Source organism: Nyctereutes procyonoides, unplaced genomic scaffold (assembly GCF_905146905.1).
Source record: "Nyctereutes procyonoides isolate TBG_1078 unplaced genomic scaffold, NYPRO_anot_genome, whole genome shotgun sequence".
Lineage (NCBI taxonomy): Eukaryota > Metazoa > Chordata > Mammalia > Carnivora > Canidae > Nyctereutes > Nyctereutes procyonoides.
Window position 1 is genome coordinate 9,617,739 of NW_026575134.1, and position 19,361 is coordinate 9,637,099.

At 36.2% G+C, this 19,361-nt stretch overlaps 2 protein-coding genes across 3 annotated transcripts in view; one reads left to right on the forward strand and one right to left on the reverse strand.

Annotated features, from left to right (window-relative positions):
* Window positions 1-16,609, forward strand: part of MPLKIP (M-phase specific PLK1 interacting protein) — a 57,492-nt gene extending 40,883 nt beyond the window's left edge. The window contains exon 2 of the mRNA XM_055301048.1: window positions 8,159-16,609. Coding sequence (XP_055157023.1) covers window positions 8,159-8,305 — 147 coding nt within the window. The 3' untranslated portion in view covers window positions 8,306-16,609. The remainder of the gene's footprint in view (window positions 1-8,158) is intronic.
* CDK13 (cyclin dependent kinase 13) overlaps window positions 1-19,361 on the reverse strand; it is a 118,851-nt gene that overhangs the window by 4,394 nt on the left and 95,096 nt on the right. For both annotated transcript variants that reach the window (XM_055301046.1, XM_055301045.1), the window contains exons 8-12: window positions 16,790-16,891; window positions 16,616-16,693; window positions 7,469-7,585; window positions 6,782-6,913; window positions 201-406 (exon numbers count right to left, since the gene is read on the reverse strand). In XM_055301046.1, coding sequence (XP_055157021.1) covers window positions 201-406; window positions 6,782-6,913; window positions 7,469-7,585; window positions 16,616-16,693; window positions 16,790-16,891 — 635 coding nt within the window. The remainder of the gene's footprint in view (window positions 1-200; window positions 407-6,781; window positions 6,914-7,468; window positions 7,586-16,615; window positions 16,694-16,789; window positions 16,892-19,361) is intronic.

The following is a 19,361-nucleotide window of genomic DNA, read 5'->3' on the forward strand; positions in this document are numbered from 1 at the left end:
TTTAATTTTTTGGTGGGATTGCTTAATACTGTGTTGCCAGCAGCATGAAGCATCTACACTGGCACAAGCATTTAACAGGGAAATGTGAAGTTTGGTGAATAAACCTTATTTTCCACAAATGGTTTAACACTGGAGCAATATAATCACCGTCAGCCACAAAACAAGGGAAGACCAGCCCAAGCACGGGAAGCATTACTGACCAGGTGCTACGTTCGAGTTGCCCTGAGGTTTCAACTGTGAAGACGGCAGCACGCCCTGAGGTGTGCTGGTTCTGCTGTCATCTAAGCCAAGGGACAAGTCCTTTCTGGGGGCTTTAATAGTGGACACGTCATCAGTCATGCCCATCTGCTTCTGTCTTCTCCGCTTTTTACTCCATAGCTCATGACAATCTTGCCATAAAGGAAGGCTGGAAAAAAAAGTATCAAATTGATTGTCAATGTTACTTCTTAACAACAACCAAAAACTGCTACTATTAACTACAGAGCACCAAAGCCACCACCCCCACCCGCCTGCCAGTGGGTCTTGAAGACTTGATACACATGCTATGTGAACTCCTCAATCAAAATCATCCTGGATGCCCCACCTCCTTCAGGGCTTCTTTTTCTGTGACTTCTGAGTAATCAGTAAATAATCACTTAGTATGACTATCAATGAAGAACACAAGTTCACAAAAGTATGTTACTATCATCCTTGGTGCAATCTCTTAAAGCCAGTTCTTATCATAGTACACCATATGTTGAATAGGACATGGGAAAGAAGGCAAAAAATATGCCATTTGCAGAAAATGGAAACAGGATTAAAAAGCAGTAAAAGCTAGGAGATAACATCTGTAAAAAACTTTCTAGTAAAAGCTTTTTACTTCTTTAATACCCTCTTATTTACTTCCATAATCAAGTGCTCTCAAATTAAACTATGCTACAGAGAAGTTTCATAAATAGGTAATCCAGGCTCCCATTACTACTCATCAACAAAGAGTTCTGAATAACTAGCAACTCTCAAAATTACCCACAATTCTGAAACAATTCTACCTGAAAGTAATTTCATAAAACTGACAACACTGCAGAGTAACTTTTGCTTAAAGAAAGACATAAATGTTTGATTTATAAATGTTTTCTTCTTAGTCTAATAAAAATTCCAATGGGAAGTTACTATTATATCTATTTTAAAGATGAGAAAATTGAGGCTTGGAAAGGTTAATAAACTTGCCCAGAATATCTACCAATGCCCTTAAGCAGCCCCAACCTGGTTATACATCTACCGTCTTCAACCTGGATATGTTTACCTCTTAGGGATGCTTTCCAGGGGGGATGGGGTACACCTGAAATTGTTTTAAAAGAATTCACATATCTCTATGTCCTCTTTCCTAAAACTGACCTTTGAAAATGGCCTGCACAGCAAGTTCTATCAACACCTCCTCTTTCACAATTACTCTCATGTTATAAAGTAAAGGCATATGCAACAATATGGTCGAATCTTAGCAATATAATATTAAGTAAAAGAAGTCATTCCCAAAAGATTACAAACAGCATGATACCCTTTTATAAAATTAAAAACAACTAAAATTTTTAAATATAACTTTTTATGAGTACATATAGATGGCAACAAAAGTATATACAAAAGAAAACAGGGATGATGGTTACCTCAGGTGGAGGAAGGCAAGGGGGTAGGTCGTAGGGCAGGGGGTGGGGAAAGGGTATGATATGACTAACGTAGGTTATTTTCAAGGTTCTAGCTTTTATTTGGTAGGTTCATGGCTGCTTATTAACATCATTTAAAATAACTAAGTAACTAAAAGAAAAAAAAGAGAGCCATGCATGGACCAATGATGAGTGACACAAGGATTATGATTAAACCAAGTCTATGCACCTGAGGTCCAAAAACAAAACAAAGGCATACCTCTCAGCCATCTTACTATGGTGCATTGCCTCAGCGTGTAAAAACCTCCTGGAGTAACAAACAAAGGTACAATTTGAAATATTGATATTGGGAAGCTTTAAGGCATCATAAACCCGCCAAAGACTTTCCTTTCTGTGTCTGCAAGTGTGTGTGTCACGAGATATGTGGCTTTGGCCCCTGTTGGGATATTCTAAGTTCAGCCAGACTGCAGAACTCTGGAGCAGGGAAATGAGTGGCTGCACTGCTTCCACCCTGATGCTCCTGAGGGAGAGCCCCGTGAGAGGACAGTGGAGCAAATCCATTAACCAACCAGGGCCTTTGTTCCGTCCCACAGTTTAAAGCTAAGAGATTCTTTATGGATTACCTCGACACTCATCTCTAGGAAAGATAAAATATTACCCAATAAATAGCTGAAACGTATAGGTCAGTGATGCTAACTCTGGATACAGCATCAATGTCTTCCAGGATGACCCAATTTTTATGTGCTTTTCTGAAGGTTCAAATACTGGCTCAGCCACTTACTTACTGTGTCTCACTAGGCAAGTAACTTGACCTCTGTGCCTCAGTTTCCTTATCTTTAAAAATGATGAGCAATACAATCTGCCTTACGGGGTAGAGTAATACATGTTACCATATATAAGCCCCAGACAGTGCCTCTCCCAGAGTAGACACCATATGCATGTTTGATACCATTTATCATCATTCAACAAGATAGTTTAAAACTACTTTTATCAAATCAATCATATTTATTCCAATTACAGTTGATCACATTTTATTTTATAAACTGTTCAGTGCTTTTCACTTGCTGTTAAAAAAAATTATAGGCTAGCTGTCAATCTAATTCACTTGTTAGCAAAATATGCTCTTTTCATTAAATATATCAGAAAAATCTGACACCACATCTAATACACTTAATGTGGTTGTTTTAGTTAACATCGCATTCTCATTTGATTATTCAAAAAAAAAAAAAAACTGGTCACAAGAATTTAGTACATACACATATTTCCCAAAGCAATACCATACCAATGCTCTTCATAGTGCTTACTTCATAGATAACTTATCATTTTAATTACCCAATACATATTTCAAAATAATGAGATGTTAAGTTGCTTACATAACTTTTAATTTATATATCAATACATTAAATTTATATATGAATTCAATTTGCATATTAAATTTCAATCTGACCGCTTTAGTGATGTATCCCTAATTCATTATTGGATTAGAGCCTGTTCACCGAAATATGTATTAACATACATATATTTAATGGAGGAATGCAGTCAGGTGTGTTCTGATAAAAATTAAGTGAATTTAGGTGATATGTTTGATAATATGGACACAGTTTCCAATTAGGTTACATGGCAGACATTACCCATTAATTAAATGGGATATATCTACAGTTCCAAGGTGTTCACAAAAGCGTATTTCAAAACATGTAATAAGAAAAACAATCTAACATACAGATTGGCAAAGTTGTAATGACATTCCATGCTGAATTCCTAAACCTGTCCAAGTATACTGGATGAAACAAGTACTAATAAAAGAAAAAGTAACCAAGTATAATAAGTCATTTAAGGGCACTGGGTGGCTCAGTTGGTTAAGCAACTGACTCTTAATTTAGGCTCAGGTCATGATCTTAGGGGTGTAGATCTAGCCCGAATCAGGCTCTGTGCTGGGCATGGAGGCTGCTTAAGATTCTCTCTCGCAGGGGTGTCTGGGTGGCTCAGTCAGTTAAATGCTGCCTTTGGCTCAGGTCATGATTCCAAGGTGTTGGGATCAAGCCCCAAGTCAGGCTCCCTGCTCAGCAGGGAGTCTATTTCTCTTTCTCCCTCTGCCCACCCCGCCACTCACATGCACATGAGTTCTCTCTCACTAAATAAAAATCTTTAAAAAAAATTCTCCCTCTTCCTCTGCCCTCTTCAGCGCCACCCTCACTCATGTGCACACGCACTCTCTCTCTAAAAAAAAATTTAAAAACCTCAAAAAACATAAAAGGGAGTCATTTAATAAATAATGGCAAAGCTTCTTCAGTTTATTTTCTCAAATTTTGAAATATGATTAATGACTAGATTAAAAAAATCTTTGCAAGTCACGTGGTTTCCAATCTTTTACTGTAAAGAAAATCGAAGAATCTTAAATTGACATCTGAAAGGTCATTCTAATAATCTCTGATGACAAATCACTATGTGATTTTGCACATAATATGGGAGGCGTGCAAAGAACTCAGTGATAAAACTATGACACAAAGTCCATCTTCACAAAAGCTTATTATTTACAAGGGTACTTATAAAAATAAAAAATAAATTATAATTAATGTGGGACTTTCTCATTCTAGAATAAACAGTATTAACTGATAATCAAATTAGTTGGGGAAAATAATCACAACCCTGCCTATTTCATTAGGTTGCATTTCCAACCAAATTTATTAATATTTATGTATGTATGTATGTAGGCTCCACAGCCAGCATGAAGCCCAACACTGGGCTTAAACTCATGACCCAGAGATTAAGACCTAAGCTGAGCTGAGATCAAGAGCTGGAGACTTGGGGCACCCAGGTGGCACAGCGGTTGTGCATCTGCCTTTGGCTCAGGTTGTGATCCCGGGGTCCTGGGATAGAGTCCCTCTGGGGAGCCTGCTTCTCCCTCTGCCTATGTCTCTGTATCTCTCATGAAAATAAATAAAATCTTAAAAAAAAAAAAAGGTTGGACACTTAACTGATTGAGCCACACAGGCACCTTTCTTTTCTTTTTTTACTGAAGTATGGTTGACATATATTAGATTCAGAGGTACAACATAGTAATTCAACAATTTTCTTTCCTTTTTTAAACTTAAAGACATACTAGTATAGTAATATTTGCAAAGACCATTTGATCAAGAGGAAAAAAAGCTTTGTATTTTCTAAGTGAATCTTGGTGAATATCAAAATGCTAAGATTATTTTGTACATTTATAAGAGTGATGTAACTGCTCCCATTTTAAAGTGTCAAAACTTATCATACACTGAAATTTTCATCTTTTGCAACTGTTTCAACGCAGTTTGGATGTTAATTAAAAATGTGTTCAATACAGCTTTTACCAGACTTCTCTCATGTGGGCCACTTACATCAAGAGGTCAACTTAGTATTACCAATAATGGTAGAAAAATGACCTTAAATTCCTCTTGACAGGACAAAGCACAAAGCACACTTCACTACCTAAGTAGTATTCTTGACATACACAAAAAAATTTATTCTAATTCTGATCACAAGAAAGCAATTAAAGCCGTATCAAAATAGCTAGCTTGAAGTTTTAAAAAATGTCAATGTCATAAAAGTCCAACCTAAAGGGTATTAAAGACTGAAGAGGCACACAACTAAATGAAATGTGTGAGTTTTGGATGAATTCTTCATCCAAAACAAACAAACAAAAAAACCCCCAAAAAACAGACTAAAAGGAAATTACTGGGAAAACTGGAGAAATGTGAATATGGACTATCTACTAGATACTGCAATGTTAAATTTTTTATGCTTTATAGTGATAGTATAATTATAAATAAAGTCTTAGTTCTTATAGATATACAGCAAATTTTAAGTATTATATCACTTCCACAATATAATATTCAAACAGTTCAGAGAAAAAAGCTCATATGTAGTGATAAAGCAAATGTTAATATAGGTGAAGGATATATGAATACTCATTGTACTATTCTTCCTATTTTTCTGTAAAGGTGAAATTTTTCCAAATCAAAAGTTGAAAACAATTTCTTGAAGGGATACTAGAGCCAAAGTTTCAAGACTGCTGATAAGCAAAAAAAATAAATAAAAATAAAAATAAAACCCACCATGAAACAATTCAACAGTGAATGATTCAGATCCTTCCAACACGTCAAATGATAGATCCTTTTTGTCTTTCCAACCATCCCATAATGGCCATTCATACACAGTTCAATAAAAAATTAATAAAGCTGAATATAAAGGTCTTAGAAACATAGTAACCCCAACCTAAGTGATAAGTGGAAGAGCCAAGATTTGAACTCCAAAGCCCATGTTTGTTCATTCACAATCTGCTAATTTTATTACATGGAAACATTTTATTATAGGAAAAGCCTTGTTTTTATGATGCTCATCAAATTTTTTTAAATTACTAAGGAAATCTTGAAGTTTCTAGATCCTTTCAAAAAAGAACCAAATGAACTGCTTTGTCCCCTCCCTTTTCCCCAAATCATTCCTAGAAAAATTATAGGAGCCACAAGGGAATGCAGGTTCAAGAAATCAGCTATTCTGACTCCCAAACTCTATACACTTTCTTTGAATCATACAATAAACTCATTCTATACTGGCTTTTGTTACTAATGCTCCTTTATCCAATGGTTAAGGATTTGCTATTGGACAGTCTGCCAGAGTATTGCAGGACTACTCTTTCTTACTGAACTAACTTGCTGGCTCCACCCTTTCCTACATTTGTATTCTTGGGCAAGTTTCTTAACCTCTTTGAGCCTGCTTCCTCCTCTGTAGTACAGTGACAATAATAATACCCACCTGATAGGATGGAATATATAAAAATGCTCAGCATTCAAATTTTTAACTATAGCAACTAAGTAGCAGTATAAACACTAGGAACGGTAGAAGTAGTACTAGAATAATATTAGCAGCAGGATTATTTTCTTAGAGTTGAAATCTATTAATTAGAAAGAGGAAGGCTACCTTTGCTAATGCTATGGTTAGCTGAACATTAAGCAAGGTTCTGCATTCTAGATGTGTAAATTGTGTGTTTTACTGCTATTCTATTTCTTCTAATTTATTCTATTTCTTTTGACTTAACTAATCATGGAATAGCTTCTGGTCATTTTATATACATGCTATTAAAACTGTCCAGATGGGATCTAAATTAATAAAAAGCCACTTACTCTGGTGGAGGCATTTTTGAGGGTTCCACATCCCGGAGGAACTCGCACTGGAGAGCCTGTTCTGCAGTGCAGCGCTTACTAGGATCCAAGGCGAGCATGTAATCAAATAAGTCTAGTGCGGCTGCAGGAATACTGGCATAATAAGAGGATTACAAAAGTCATATATGGTCTTTCACATAAGCTTAACATTTCTTTAAACTACTAACATTTTATAACATAGTTGCACTACTTTATTCCAATAAATTTCAAATTTCCCTTCCAAGAAATAGTTCTTTTACATAATCTTTATTATTCTAAATAATTTGAAATTTGGCAAACAATAGTATATTTTATTACCCTGTTGTAAATTTGCAATTCTTACATAAACTGAGAACTGAATAGTTCCCTATAACAAAATAAAAACCTGAGCTCAAATAACATGAAAATCACTTCATTAAAATTTTAAATGGTGTTTAAGTTAGGTCATGTAAGCTCCAAATGAAACAACCCCAAATCACTGATACCATAATGACAGTGAATGGTAATTTGCATATAGCAAAGGGAAATTCAAAAATTAAAGGACACAGAAGAATTGTGATAGGTCTACCTTGGGTCAATAGAGGACAGAGTGACATTCAGAATTCTTAAGAAATAACTAAAAAAAAAAAAATTCAATGCGATATGGACATTTAACCATCCCCTTCTTACAAAACAAATTCTTCTCTTAACTTTCGACGATATTGCTTCTTTGGTTTCATGGTGTTGAAATATGGTAGTTTGATTACATCAGGCCACACTGCAGGACATGGACTCCCACATATACGGCTAAACAACACACAAAAAGAAGTACATCAATATAAACTACACAGAAAAAAATCATACATACAATTGCTATATAAAACATCAACTCCCTCTTCAATACAGAAAAGTTGGAGTGTTGACACATTTTATATTTTAGTCATCCCAAATTAATTACTTGTTTTAAGAAATCAATTTACGGGATCCCTGGGTGGCGCAGCGGTTTGGCGCCTGCCTTTGGCCCAGGGCGCGATCCTGGAGACCCGGGATCAAATCCCACGTCAGGCTCCCGGTGCATGGAGCCTGCTTCTCCCTCTGCCTATGTCTCTGCATCTCTCTCTCTCTCTCTCTGTGACTATCATAAATAAAAAAAAAAAATTTAATAAAAAAAAAAAAGAAATCCATTTACTTTCAGTGGATGCTTCTAATACTCCAGACATTCCAATTCCTAAAAAGAAAACCTTCATATTTGCAGAGCCAAGTCTTAAAACACAGGTAATGCTCCAAACATGCTGACCATACTTTGGACCAAGATAAAACACTTTATGCCAATAAATTAAGGAACCAGAGTTTAGTTCATGTCTTTCTCTGGTTTTATAGGTACCTGTCATTACTTCTCATGAATATAATGAAGTTTGTGAGAACAGCGGAAGCAAATTTCCTACACCCAGGAAAGGAAATACGGTAACGTCTGTTGCTGAATTCGATCAAAAGGAAGACCTTCAAAGTAACACTCTTGAAATATAGAAGTTCTTCAACTTAAGTAGTGCCACTGATTTCAAGGTATTTAGAAATTTTAACTGTTTTACTCTCTGATTATCTGTATCTTGAAAACCGTATTTTTGTATTGATTAGTACGTCCTTGTTAGGGTAATTTGTAGAAGAAGGACCATAACAGAGCTAACTCTAGCTGATAAACATTTAAAAACTGATTTGGTGATATGTAGATGAAAAATTCATTACATATACTTGAGTATACTAAATCTCAAAAATAAATGTACATTATACATAAAATCCTCAGCTGCTCTTCATATGTAAAGAGGAAATGTCCATGCATCACTAAAAATAAGTGTTTTGTACATAATACAAATACATACACCAAAGTGTATAAACAAGTGATGACTAACGTTGCCAGCCATTCTTTAGCTGCGCTGTAGAATGCTATCTCAAACACACATTTACGTAAAACACCTTCTCATGTTTTTAAAGCTATGTCACTGAAATGGACTTTTTTGGTTTCTCCCCGCAGACCAACCACTCTTCCCCATCTGTGATCATATTCTCTCTCCCTAGATTCTAACTGGTGGAGAATCTTTTTCATTTCTCAAGATTCAGATCAGAAGTAATCTATTCATTGCAGTCCTCTGTATCCCCATGGCCCCTCAGAATGGTCGCTCTGCAGTCTACCTGCCTTTTTTTTTTCTTTTTGTCTATCTGCTTCTTTTGATGCTATTTCATATTTCATTTTGCTTTGATCCTAGTTTACATGTCTGTCTCACTTACTAAATTACAGTTTAGGCATTATGTCTCACTTTTGTATACCTCTCCAAGTAAGAATATAAATATAAATAATCCCAGGCAGACTGATGTGTTATTACAGATGTATGAAGTACACTGAAAATTTTTTAAATGAAGGACACTTTCAACTGCAGAAATACAAGTTATGTAAAGAGGGGCAGAATTTTGGCTATAGCTCCAAGGATGAGTAAACAATGAAGAGATGGAGGAAAGAATGTAAGAGAAATGTTACTGGCAAAGAAAAGTGCATAGACAGAGGAAGTAGTCAAGTACAGACATGCGGGAGGAAGACCAAGGAAACAGGTGGAATTGAGGGCTGAGAGCACAGATAGGAGCCACACAATGTTTTAAAGGGCAATTTGCCCTAATGAAGACAGACTTTGAAAACAAACTTTAAAACTGAATCTTGTCTGTGCTATTAGTCAAACTGCATTGCTTAAGAATCTGTTTCCTCTTTTGTAAAAGAGATAGCTGAGTAGTTAGCTGGTAGCAGCATACAGGATGGAACAGACTTACTGAGGCCAAGAAAGTTACTAGAAACCGGGAAAGCAGACAGGACAGCAATTGATGGTAACTGAGTATTAGCAAAATCTGTGCCTGATGGCCAGCCAGCTATCTCAAAATTACTTACCGAGGTCTTCAGATGCCTCACCTGCTAAATCCCCAAATACCTGAGGTCTATCTGGGGAATCTATTCTGATCTATGTACTCTGGTATCAGTACCATATGTTAGCTTTTTGTTTTTTACAAAGTCAGGAGGACAAAGCCTTCTACCTACCCATTCCTCTAATTATTCTCCTCAGGATGTTCCCATGGGTGAATTGTAGAATCAATACTGTCACACTCCAAAAGTTAGAGAATTTGCTCAGATTCAACTGCTGCTCTGAATTTATAGATTAATTTAGAAAGGATTGCTATCTTCAGAAGGCTTAATACTTCTATCCCAGAAATATCCAATTTTTGTATTTCTTTCCATTTTATGTTTTAATTAGATCTTATATATTGCTTTTCATCAGCTTTATTTTTTGCTTTTTGAATGTATTCTTATCCTCATTCTATTGCGCCTAAGCAGGAAGTAGGTAAGTTTTGTTACAGGGAACATGTGACATAGGATATAAACAGAGTTGAAGATAGCCACCTGAAGTCCTCTGATTCCTAACATTAATAGTCATTTCTTTGAGGCCTTCCAGGTTTACAATCTTATCACCTATAATCAGAATTCTCCGTATTTTTTCAAACATGTATACCTCTTTATCATGATATGGTATGGCATGTGACAATTTCTAAACAATGTCACAAGGATAATGATGCCACACAATATTGGGTAGTTTTGTTTGGTTTCTGACTTTAATGGGAGTACTCTCATTGTTTTACAGCTGGGAAGGGGGACGACGTTTGGTTTGAGAAAAACAACACAATGCACACTATACTAATCACACAGACACACACACTCACACATATGTCCTGTTAAGAATTAATTTAATTCCTTTTTACTATGGGTTTTATTTTTGTGGCTTTTTCATCATCTGCAGTTTTGGATTTACTTGTTCATTTAGATGTTTTGTATCAATATTCATACATCAGATTGGTACACAGGAGCAGTTCACAAAAATGGGGTCCACAGACTCTTAAAAGGGTCTGGTGGGCGAGAGGTGTTACTAAGACATTTGCTTTTTTCAACGTGTTGATTTTGCATTGGTGGTACAAAGCCTGTAGTAAGTAGAATGATGAGCACCTTAGCATGATTCAAGGCAGCAGCACCCAACTATCAGCAGTAAACACTTTATTACTATACAATCTCCTGGGGTGCAGCTGGGGAAGAGACATTGAGCCATTTCACTTACGACTGTAACTTGTTGAGGCAGTAAAAACTGTGTTATTAAAACCCAACATTATTTATTTAGAAGATTTTAATTTATTTGAGACAGAGAAGAACACATGGGCGGGGGATCGGCAGAAGGAGACCCAGGCTACCTGCTGAGCAGGGAGCCAGATGTGGAACTCCACCCCAGAACTCCGGGATCCCAGGACCCTGGGATCATGAACTGAGCCAAAGGGAGATGCTTAACTGACTAGCCACCCAGGCACCCTAAACCCTAACACTGCTTAGAAGAATATATATCTTCTTTATGTTGTCAGTGATGAAACAAAAAATATTCATAAAGCACTTTTGCTGCTCAAGAAATTCAGCTATCTTGAGAAGCACCTGTGCAATTATTTGAGCTGCAAGCTTAAGTAGCTGTGTTTTGTTTTGTTTTTTCATGGACCATCATTTTTACCTATGTGGAGAAGTGACACACTATGGTCATTCAGACTTGGTATCAGCCAGACATTTTCTCGTATGGGAACAAAGTCAGCTTTTTACTTCCAGGAAGTTGACTGCAGTATTTATTTTCAGTTATAAAATCTGAGCTTTCAGGAGAAAATTAGAATACTAAAGTTTATATTTACATCATGGCTTTGACAGCTTCACAGTAAATACCTAAAACCTTTTCTGGTGAGATCAGTGGTGATAACCAATATATATAATGAAATGTTACATTTAGAAGATCTTCTATTTTTTTTTAAGATTTTATTTACTCATTCATAAGAGAGAGAGAGAGAGAGAGAGAGAGAGAGAGAGAGGCAGAGACACAGGCAGAGGGAGAAGCAGGCTCCATGCAGGGAGCCCAACATGGGACTCGATCCCAGGACCCCAGGATCACACCGTGGGCTGAAGGTGGTGCTAAGCTGCTGAGCCACCAGGGCTGCCCTAGAAGATTTTCTAAAATAGGTGATCCACTATTTCCCATACTACCAATGTTACAAAATCATCTCAACCCAGCATGCAAGACAGACTAATGGATCTTAATATATTAGAATACAAAATATTCCTTCATATGTTTTCACACTGCACATTACAACTAATCTATAAAAAATTACCACTTATTTAGTGTAGTTTCAAAAAAGAATATGCACAATTATCTGAAAGTTATTGAAAACAGATCACAGAGAGGAGCTTCCAGATGCTATTTTATTAGGCCAGACATTAAAAGATAAGTAAAAATGTAAAACAAAGCTACTCATTTCACCAACATTTATTTCAGTTTGGAAAATACAGACTTTTTATAATTAAACAATGTTAATACATTGTTTTAAAATAGATATTTTTACTTTCTCAGTTTTAATTTATAGTATGATAAATATCAATACATACAACTAGCATAAACAAACCTCCTAGGACCTTTCATAATTTTTGAGGGTGTAGAGAAGTTCTTAGAGCCAAAGGAAGCAATCTATAGAATTTTTTATGCTACTGATCTATGAAGATATACATGCTTCATTTTTTTAAATATGGGAGCTTCCCTTCTTTCCTATAGTCTAGAACAAAGTCTAAGCTTTTAAAGTTAAAAATTTCATCTGTGTGACCATCTAGGCCCGAGACTGTGTGTGTGTGTGCGCGCGCACGCATGCACGCTAGGTGGGCATAGAGGTTGGATAGAAGCAGAGTTCTTTTCACTCTGATCTACCAAATTTTTCCCATGATTCTAAATGTCTTTTTTAGTTTATAAGCAATGTACACTATGTGATATAAAGGTTCTTTATAGCTGCTAGAAGACTCAGGGTTGAAAGTGTGACTCTTGTGTTAGAAACATTTTTTTTACCTCATTCAATCCTATTTTGTCATCACTTTCTTTTGCCATCACTCGTAAACCCATGCTATTTCTATCACAAAACTTTGTAATTTGCCTAAAATCGTTTCTAGATCAAGGCTAAGTACTAATAACTTGACCACTGTTGTATGAAGCTTTTTAATACAGATTCTGAGTAGTATTCCCATCATTCACTAATTCATACGTTCTTATACAATGCAGACTAGAACTCTTCATTCCCGGGGCTTTAGATTGGGGATATAGTTCAGCATTACCGCAAACAAAGGGGAAGAAGTATGCAGGAAACCTACAGTTATTTAACTCTTACATCCTTAAGCATAGGAGTAGTCCTGTTTCACTTGTGAAGAAACAAACTTAGAGCATTGTGGAACTTACCCTAAGTCACAAGAGCAGGAAGTAGCTGAGCTGGCATTAGAACCCAGGTCTGTTAAGATTCCAAAGCCCACCCTTTCAATTAATACACTCTGCTGCCTCCTTCATATCAGGGAGAGAACAGTTTCTTTTGTCAGAAACTTCTTTTTTCCTTCATGTTTTAAAAATACTTAATGCCACAGAATCAAATTGTAGCAATATTTTTTACAGTATCATAAATATTTGATATAGTACCAACAAAATAAAAACATTCTGAAATATATAAACTGGAATGTAAAATAGCCCCCTTCACAATCCTCTCACAAATCCATGCTCACATAACAATTCTAGACTCTCTTGATGTTTTACCTAAATGGGATCAAACTGAACACAGACTTCTGTAAAATGGTTCATCATGAAACGCTGTTGCTTTTCAAGATCTCCAGCTCTATCATTTCCTTTATAATACCGTACAGTACGTCACCAAGTGGATGGATTGAGCTTTTTTTTCCCCTGACATGGTCCACGGACTTGACGTGTTCATAAAATAATCCAAGTATACTCAATGCCTTAGGATCTTTATTACTTTGCTGTCCCCTCACTTCATTCAGATCCCTGTTCAAATGAGACCTTATGGGAGAAACTTCCCCTGACTCTCTGTACAGCACTGTCTCCTATCATTTTCTATTCCCTTACCCTTACCACCACCATATATATTTTATTAATTAGTTTTGCCTTGTCTCTCCAAATTACAAACTAGAAAAAGTTGTGCACTAGTTCCTGCCTTATATCACCAGTGCCTGGTAACTGGCACACAACCTGAAACCACTAGATACTTGTTCAATTAATAATCCCCACCCACCACAACTTGAAATGACTTCTGTATTATATTTGGAGGTCCATATGAACTTGCTTTATTTCTGGACTTCCCATAAAATTCCAATAATTTATCTATGTGTCTTGTGCTAGTGCAAAATGGGTTTTAGGAGCTATAATTTTAACATACAATATGCCATATTTTCCTACTTTTTAAGAATTTTTGTTATTTTAAAGTTTATCTATAAGTAGAATGTCTTCTGAAATTCTCATTAGGACTATAATGATTAGTACAGGGGGTCGAAGTGGCATCTTCAAAAATGTTAAGGCTTCCAAACAAAAATGAGATATGCCATTCCCAATAGTTATTTTGAATCTGCTTTACAATTTTAAGTGAGACATTATAGTATTCAATATCCCTGGAGTATATATGGTGGTGCTTTTGTTAAAGGCATCTTTTCCCTCACGTATGTTTCTAACTGGTTATTATTGGTACATATTTTTAAGAAGCTACTGTTTTTAGCATTTATGTATTGATGATATATTAGGATATTGTGTGCATATATGTATACACACAAATGTACACACACACATTTTCTCAATACTTGTCATTTTACCAGACTTTCTTACTCGAGGTGTTTTAGGTAATTCCTTTGCAGTCTGCCTGTATACACGTATGCAATGCTATCATACACTAATCATGACAATACTGCGTTCATTCTGCCACTATTTACACCTCCTTACTGGATCACTTGTTAGTTAACTGGTTAGTACTTCTAAAACACTCTTAAAATAATGATACTAGAAGACAATTTTTATCCTTCTTGTCTTACATTTTCTAGTATTTCACCGCTAAATAGTATTCTGGCTATTGGTCTAGAATACATATTCTCATCATGTTAAAGAAATATATACTTCTACACTTAGTTTGTATTTCTAGCAAATGCTATTCAACACCTACCAAGATAAACATACTACTCTGCTTCTATTAAAATGATGAATTATAATAACAGATGTCCTAAAACTGAAACATTCTTGTATTCTTTGGGTGATTCCTACTTGACTCAGCAAGTTTATTTTTAATGAAAACCTAGATATGACTGGCTAATCTTTTCTTTAGAATTTTTTGATTAATATTCGGTAGAGAATTTTTAACTTTGTCAATTATTGACATGTGTGCCACACTATCTAAAAAGCTCCAGGAAGTTTTATTTCTTACATGGTATAGAGAATTAAAAATTTAGCTACTATGGTAAACTGTCTAAACTTAAAACCCGTTTTTGTCACTTGCTAGTTATAGGATCCTAGACAAATTCTTCACTTTCTAAGATTCCATTTTGTTAACCTTAAAAAGAAGACAAAAGGTTGTATGAAGCTTAACTGAGGCTACTCCAGGTGAAAGTCTTGGAACCATGCTTGCATCAAGTAGTAAGTAAATAAAAGTTAACTTATCATTAACAGAAGCCCTAATATCCAAAGAAATCAGAACCAATGCCTTGTTAATTGAAAAATAGGGTGAAGGGGAGTCATTTAAAAAAACAAAAATAAAGAAACACAGATATATAATTTAAACATTTTATTATAACTGAAAAATTAAAAATGTACATTTATTCTCCAATTTTCTGACATAGGACAAGGCCTTCTCTTTGAACAGAGGATTCATTGAATGGAATTCTGCATTTGCCTTCTCAAACAAACCACATTATCAGGGATTTAAAGCAATTTGAGTACTAAATTCTTCTAAATTTTTATGACTTACCTTTCTAACTTAAAATAACTTGTCCCCTGCCCCAGTTAATTTGATAGCAACTTTGTTAAATCTCTGCAAAGCACCACATCTGGCTATATTTAAGGACACACATACAATAATACAAAATTGGAAACAACTACCTCTTAGTCATCATACTTCAACTGGTAGGATAAATACATAGTCTTACTGTAGAGAGTAGTAGTCTACTAGCTGCAAACATTCAGCTTGCCATGTTATCAAGCTAGTGTTACTTACAGAGGGATTGGAGAGCATCAATTAATCCAATAAGTCTGCTGAAGGGAAGGTTCACAGTGTATTGGTATCTGTGCCTCATACCAGTATCTTTCCTAAAAGTTCTCATCCATATTTTGAGACACACAAAACTTAGAAGTTGCAAATTAACATTATTATATATGAAAGCCAAAGTTCTTTTTAAAAAAAAATAAACGAATTATTTTAAAATGTTAAAGATGATTATCATGTATGTCCTTATGACCTCAGCCCTACTATAGGCTCCAAATAATGAAGACTGATGCCTCTGGGTACATGTATATGTTTTGGTCTATATGTCACATATAGACATGTATAAACATGTATGCATATATGTATATAAAACAGTATCTCTTTAAAGTATCCCAAAACATTAATTCTTCCAATCCTGGCATACTAAAAAAAGGTTACCTACCATCTATTCTCTCCTTCTTCATATTTATTTACTCTTTCTTCCTGGTCTTATTTTTTGGGCCTCCTGCTCTTTCTTTAGTTGCAAAAAAGATTTAGGGACTTTAAGAGCCTTAATATTACTAGAATAAGTTATCAAAATACCCACATTCTAGTTTTTCCTCCATTCAGCAATCATTAGCCTTCAAGAAAACCATGCTGTTCCTCCTAAAAACACAAACTCAAAAGACTTAAAATCTTCTGTGAAGTATTACACACCCCCAACAAATATTACAATCATGAGCTTACCTTATTAATTCGAGTTGTGCAAGTTCTTGATTTGCTTGAAATATAGGTTTTTTAGTGAAGAGTTCACCAAGGATACATCTAATGGAAGAAATGCCCATCATTACCATATGATATGATTTTACTTCAATACCAAAAGTTCCAAGTAAATTAAACCAGTCAGTAAACCTATCTTACCCACAGCTCCATACATCAATAGCAGGGGTATATCGTTCTTCTCCCAACAGCAGTTCAGGTGGGCGGTACCATAAAGTGATGACCTTGTTAGTATACGGCCGACTAAAAAAACACAGAAAGTACTCTTTAGACTTAGTATCTGTTGGAGTAAGAGAGGTCCTCTTAAGAAATATTACTCTGGCTAATCAAAGCAATCCTACAACCTTAACTAAAACCAATTTCATCTGCCTACTAAATTCAGACATACTATTACACCTGGCATCTCTCATCATAAAATGCATCTGAGAGCAATGTGATTAACTGAAATTCCTTAATACATAAAGATGACAAGTAATTGGCTGATTTTAACTGTCACTTGATCAAAAGAGGTCTTTATATCAAACCCAACCATTCAATTGTTTTTCCTTTCCATAACTTTAAAAAAGGATTGACTTAAAGGAAGTTGATTGATTTTGACCAAATCTGGCAAATTACTAATGTGTGGTAAGATACCGTGCAAACCAGTCACCTAACAAAAATTTCCACCTGTGTACATCTTTGACAATATTTCACAGATTGCAACCCCACTAGTATGCCAAGACAAAGTACATAAATGTAGCCTGTAGTAGTTGAGGTCTATCCTGCAAAGCATCAGTAGCAATTGGTATGATACTTTATCAGATGATTCTTTTGTCACCTTCTAAAAGAATATATACATACTGCTACTGTTGCTACCTCTTAATTTGCCAGTGGGCCTTACTTCCAGGGGACCAAACAGGCTGCAGGGGATTGAGACACTTCTGTTAAAAGGCTTGCATGTAGACTTACTCATGCCAGGGAAGAACACAAAACAGCTGTTTGAAAAGCAACTGGACTACATGGGAAGAAGGTTTGCTATTCTTAAACCATCCACAAGAGGGGCAGGGGCCTATTGGGCCTTTCTCCAGGGACAAAGACTCTGCCAGGTGCTGTTGTTGCACTCTCCCTTTTACTTCCGATAGCACCAATGGAGCACTCCAACCCTGCACTCTCCTGTGCCCCGCCCCCCAAAGCTGGCAGGTGCACCCAGCCCTGCACTCTCCACAGCTGCACTCAAGCTGCTGGTCACACACACTCCACACCAAAGATGCTCTCTGGTCACCTGGCTCAAGTAGCCAGTAGGGCCTGCATTCCTGGGTCCCATGAAAATGTACTAATCAAACAGTTCTTGGGAACCTACCACACCCAGAGCACTACACAGACTGAACCACATCCCATCTTTCTGTGAAAAAATGCCTATTTACTTGTCCTGGAGCATCAGCCTAAGGGACAGACTTCAGGTTTGCCACACGTCTAAAGTCTATAGAGCTGCTCTCAGGGAATGCAGGGCAGGGGACATCATCTTTGTGCTCTCCAATGACCTCATTAGAGCTCACTGGAACCCCCTAGAAAGGAACTTACATACTCCTCTCAAGCCCTGACTTTTCCAACTGTAGCCCAGAGGATATCTCCAGATCACCTGGTCTGCAGGCCAGAGGATTTATGTCTGTGGTTCCATACAACTATACATTATACATCTGCATACACTAAAGCTGCTGCCTGAGGGTCTGGCTTCCAGTCAATCTGAATCTAGGTACTGACTTGAGATCCCTGCCTTTGCAACACCAACTGATCTTGGAACAGCGTCAATAGTTGGTTCCTATCAAATATAAATCAGACTACTTAGACAAGACAAAGGTTTGAGAAACACAAGAGCCAGGGCTAGGTTGAAAGATAAAGATCGTCTCCTACACAAGACTAGTCCTTCAAGTCTAGAAGAGGTAGTTGTTTTCTGTAAACATAGAAACAACATACAGTCAAGCAAAATGAGAAAACAGAAAAATATGTTCCTCCAAACAAAAGAAGATAAAAACCTCAGGGAAAAAAATTAATGAAATAGAGATAACTAATTTATCTGACAGAGTGAAAGTAATGGTCATAAAGATGTTTACCAAACTTGAGAGAAAAATCAATCAACACAATGAGAACTTAAAAACAAACAGAAAATATAAGAAAGTATCAAACAGAAGTCACGAAGCTGAAGACAGTGGCTGATCTCAAAAACAAGAAACTAAAGCAGAAGAATTCAAGAGCAGACTAGATCAAGCAGGAGAGAAGAACAGTGATCTAGAAGATAGAGGAATGGAACTCAAGCAGAAAAGAAAAAAGAAAAAAAATTATAGTGAAGATAGCTTAAGGAACCTATGGAACATCACAGCACGAAGAATAACATCCACATTATACAGGTGCCAGAAAGAAAAGAGAGAGACAAAGGGGCAGAAAACTTATTTGAAGAAATAATGGTGGCAAACTTCCCCAAAGTGAGGAAACAGACATCCAGATCCAGGAAGCCTCGAAGGTCCCATAAAAAATGAACTCCAAAAGACACCAAGACATAGTACAAGTAAAATGTCAAAAGTAAAAGATAAAGAAATAATCTAAAAAGAAGCAAGAGGAAAACAACTTTTACATACAAGGGAACCCTGCACCCCGCCCTCTGGCCTGCATAAGATTTTCAGCAGATTTTTGGCAGAAACTTTGTAGGCCAGAAAAAGTGGCACGATAATATTTAAAG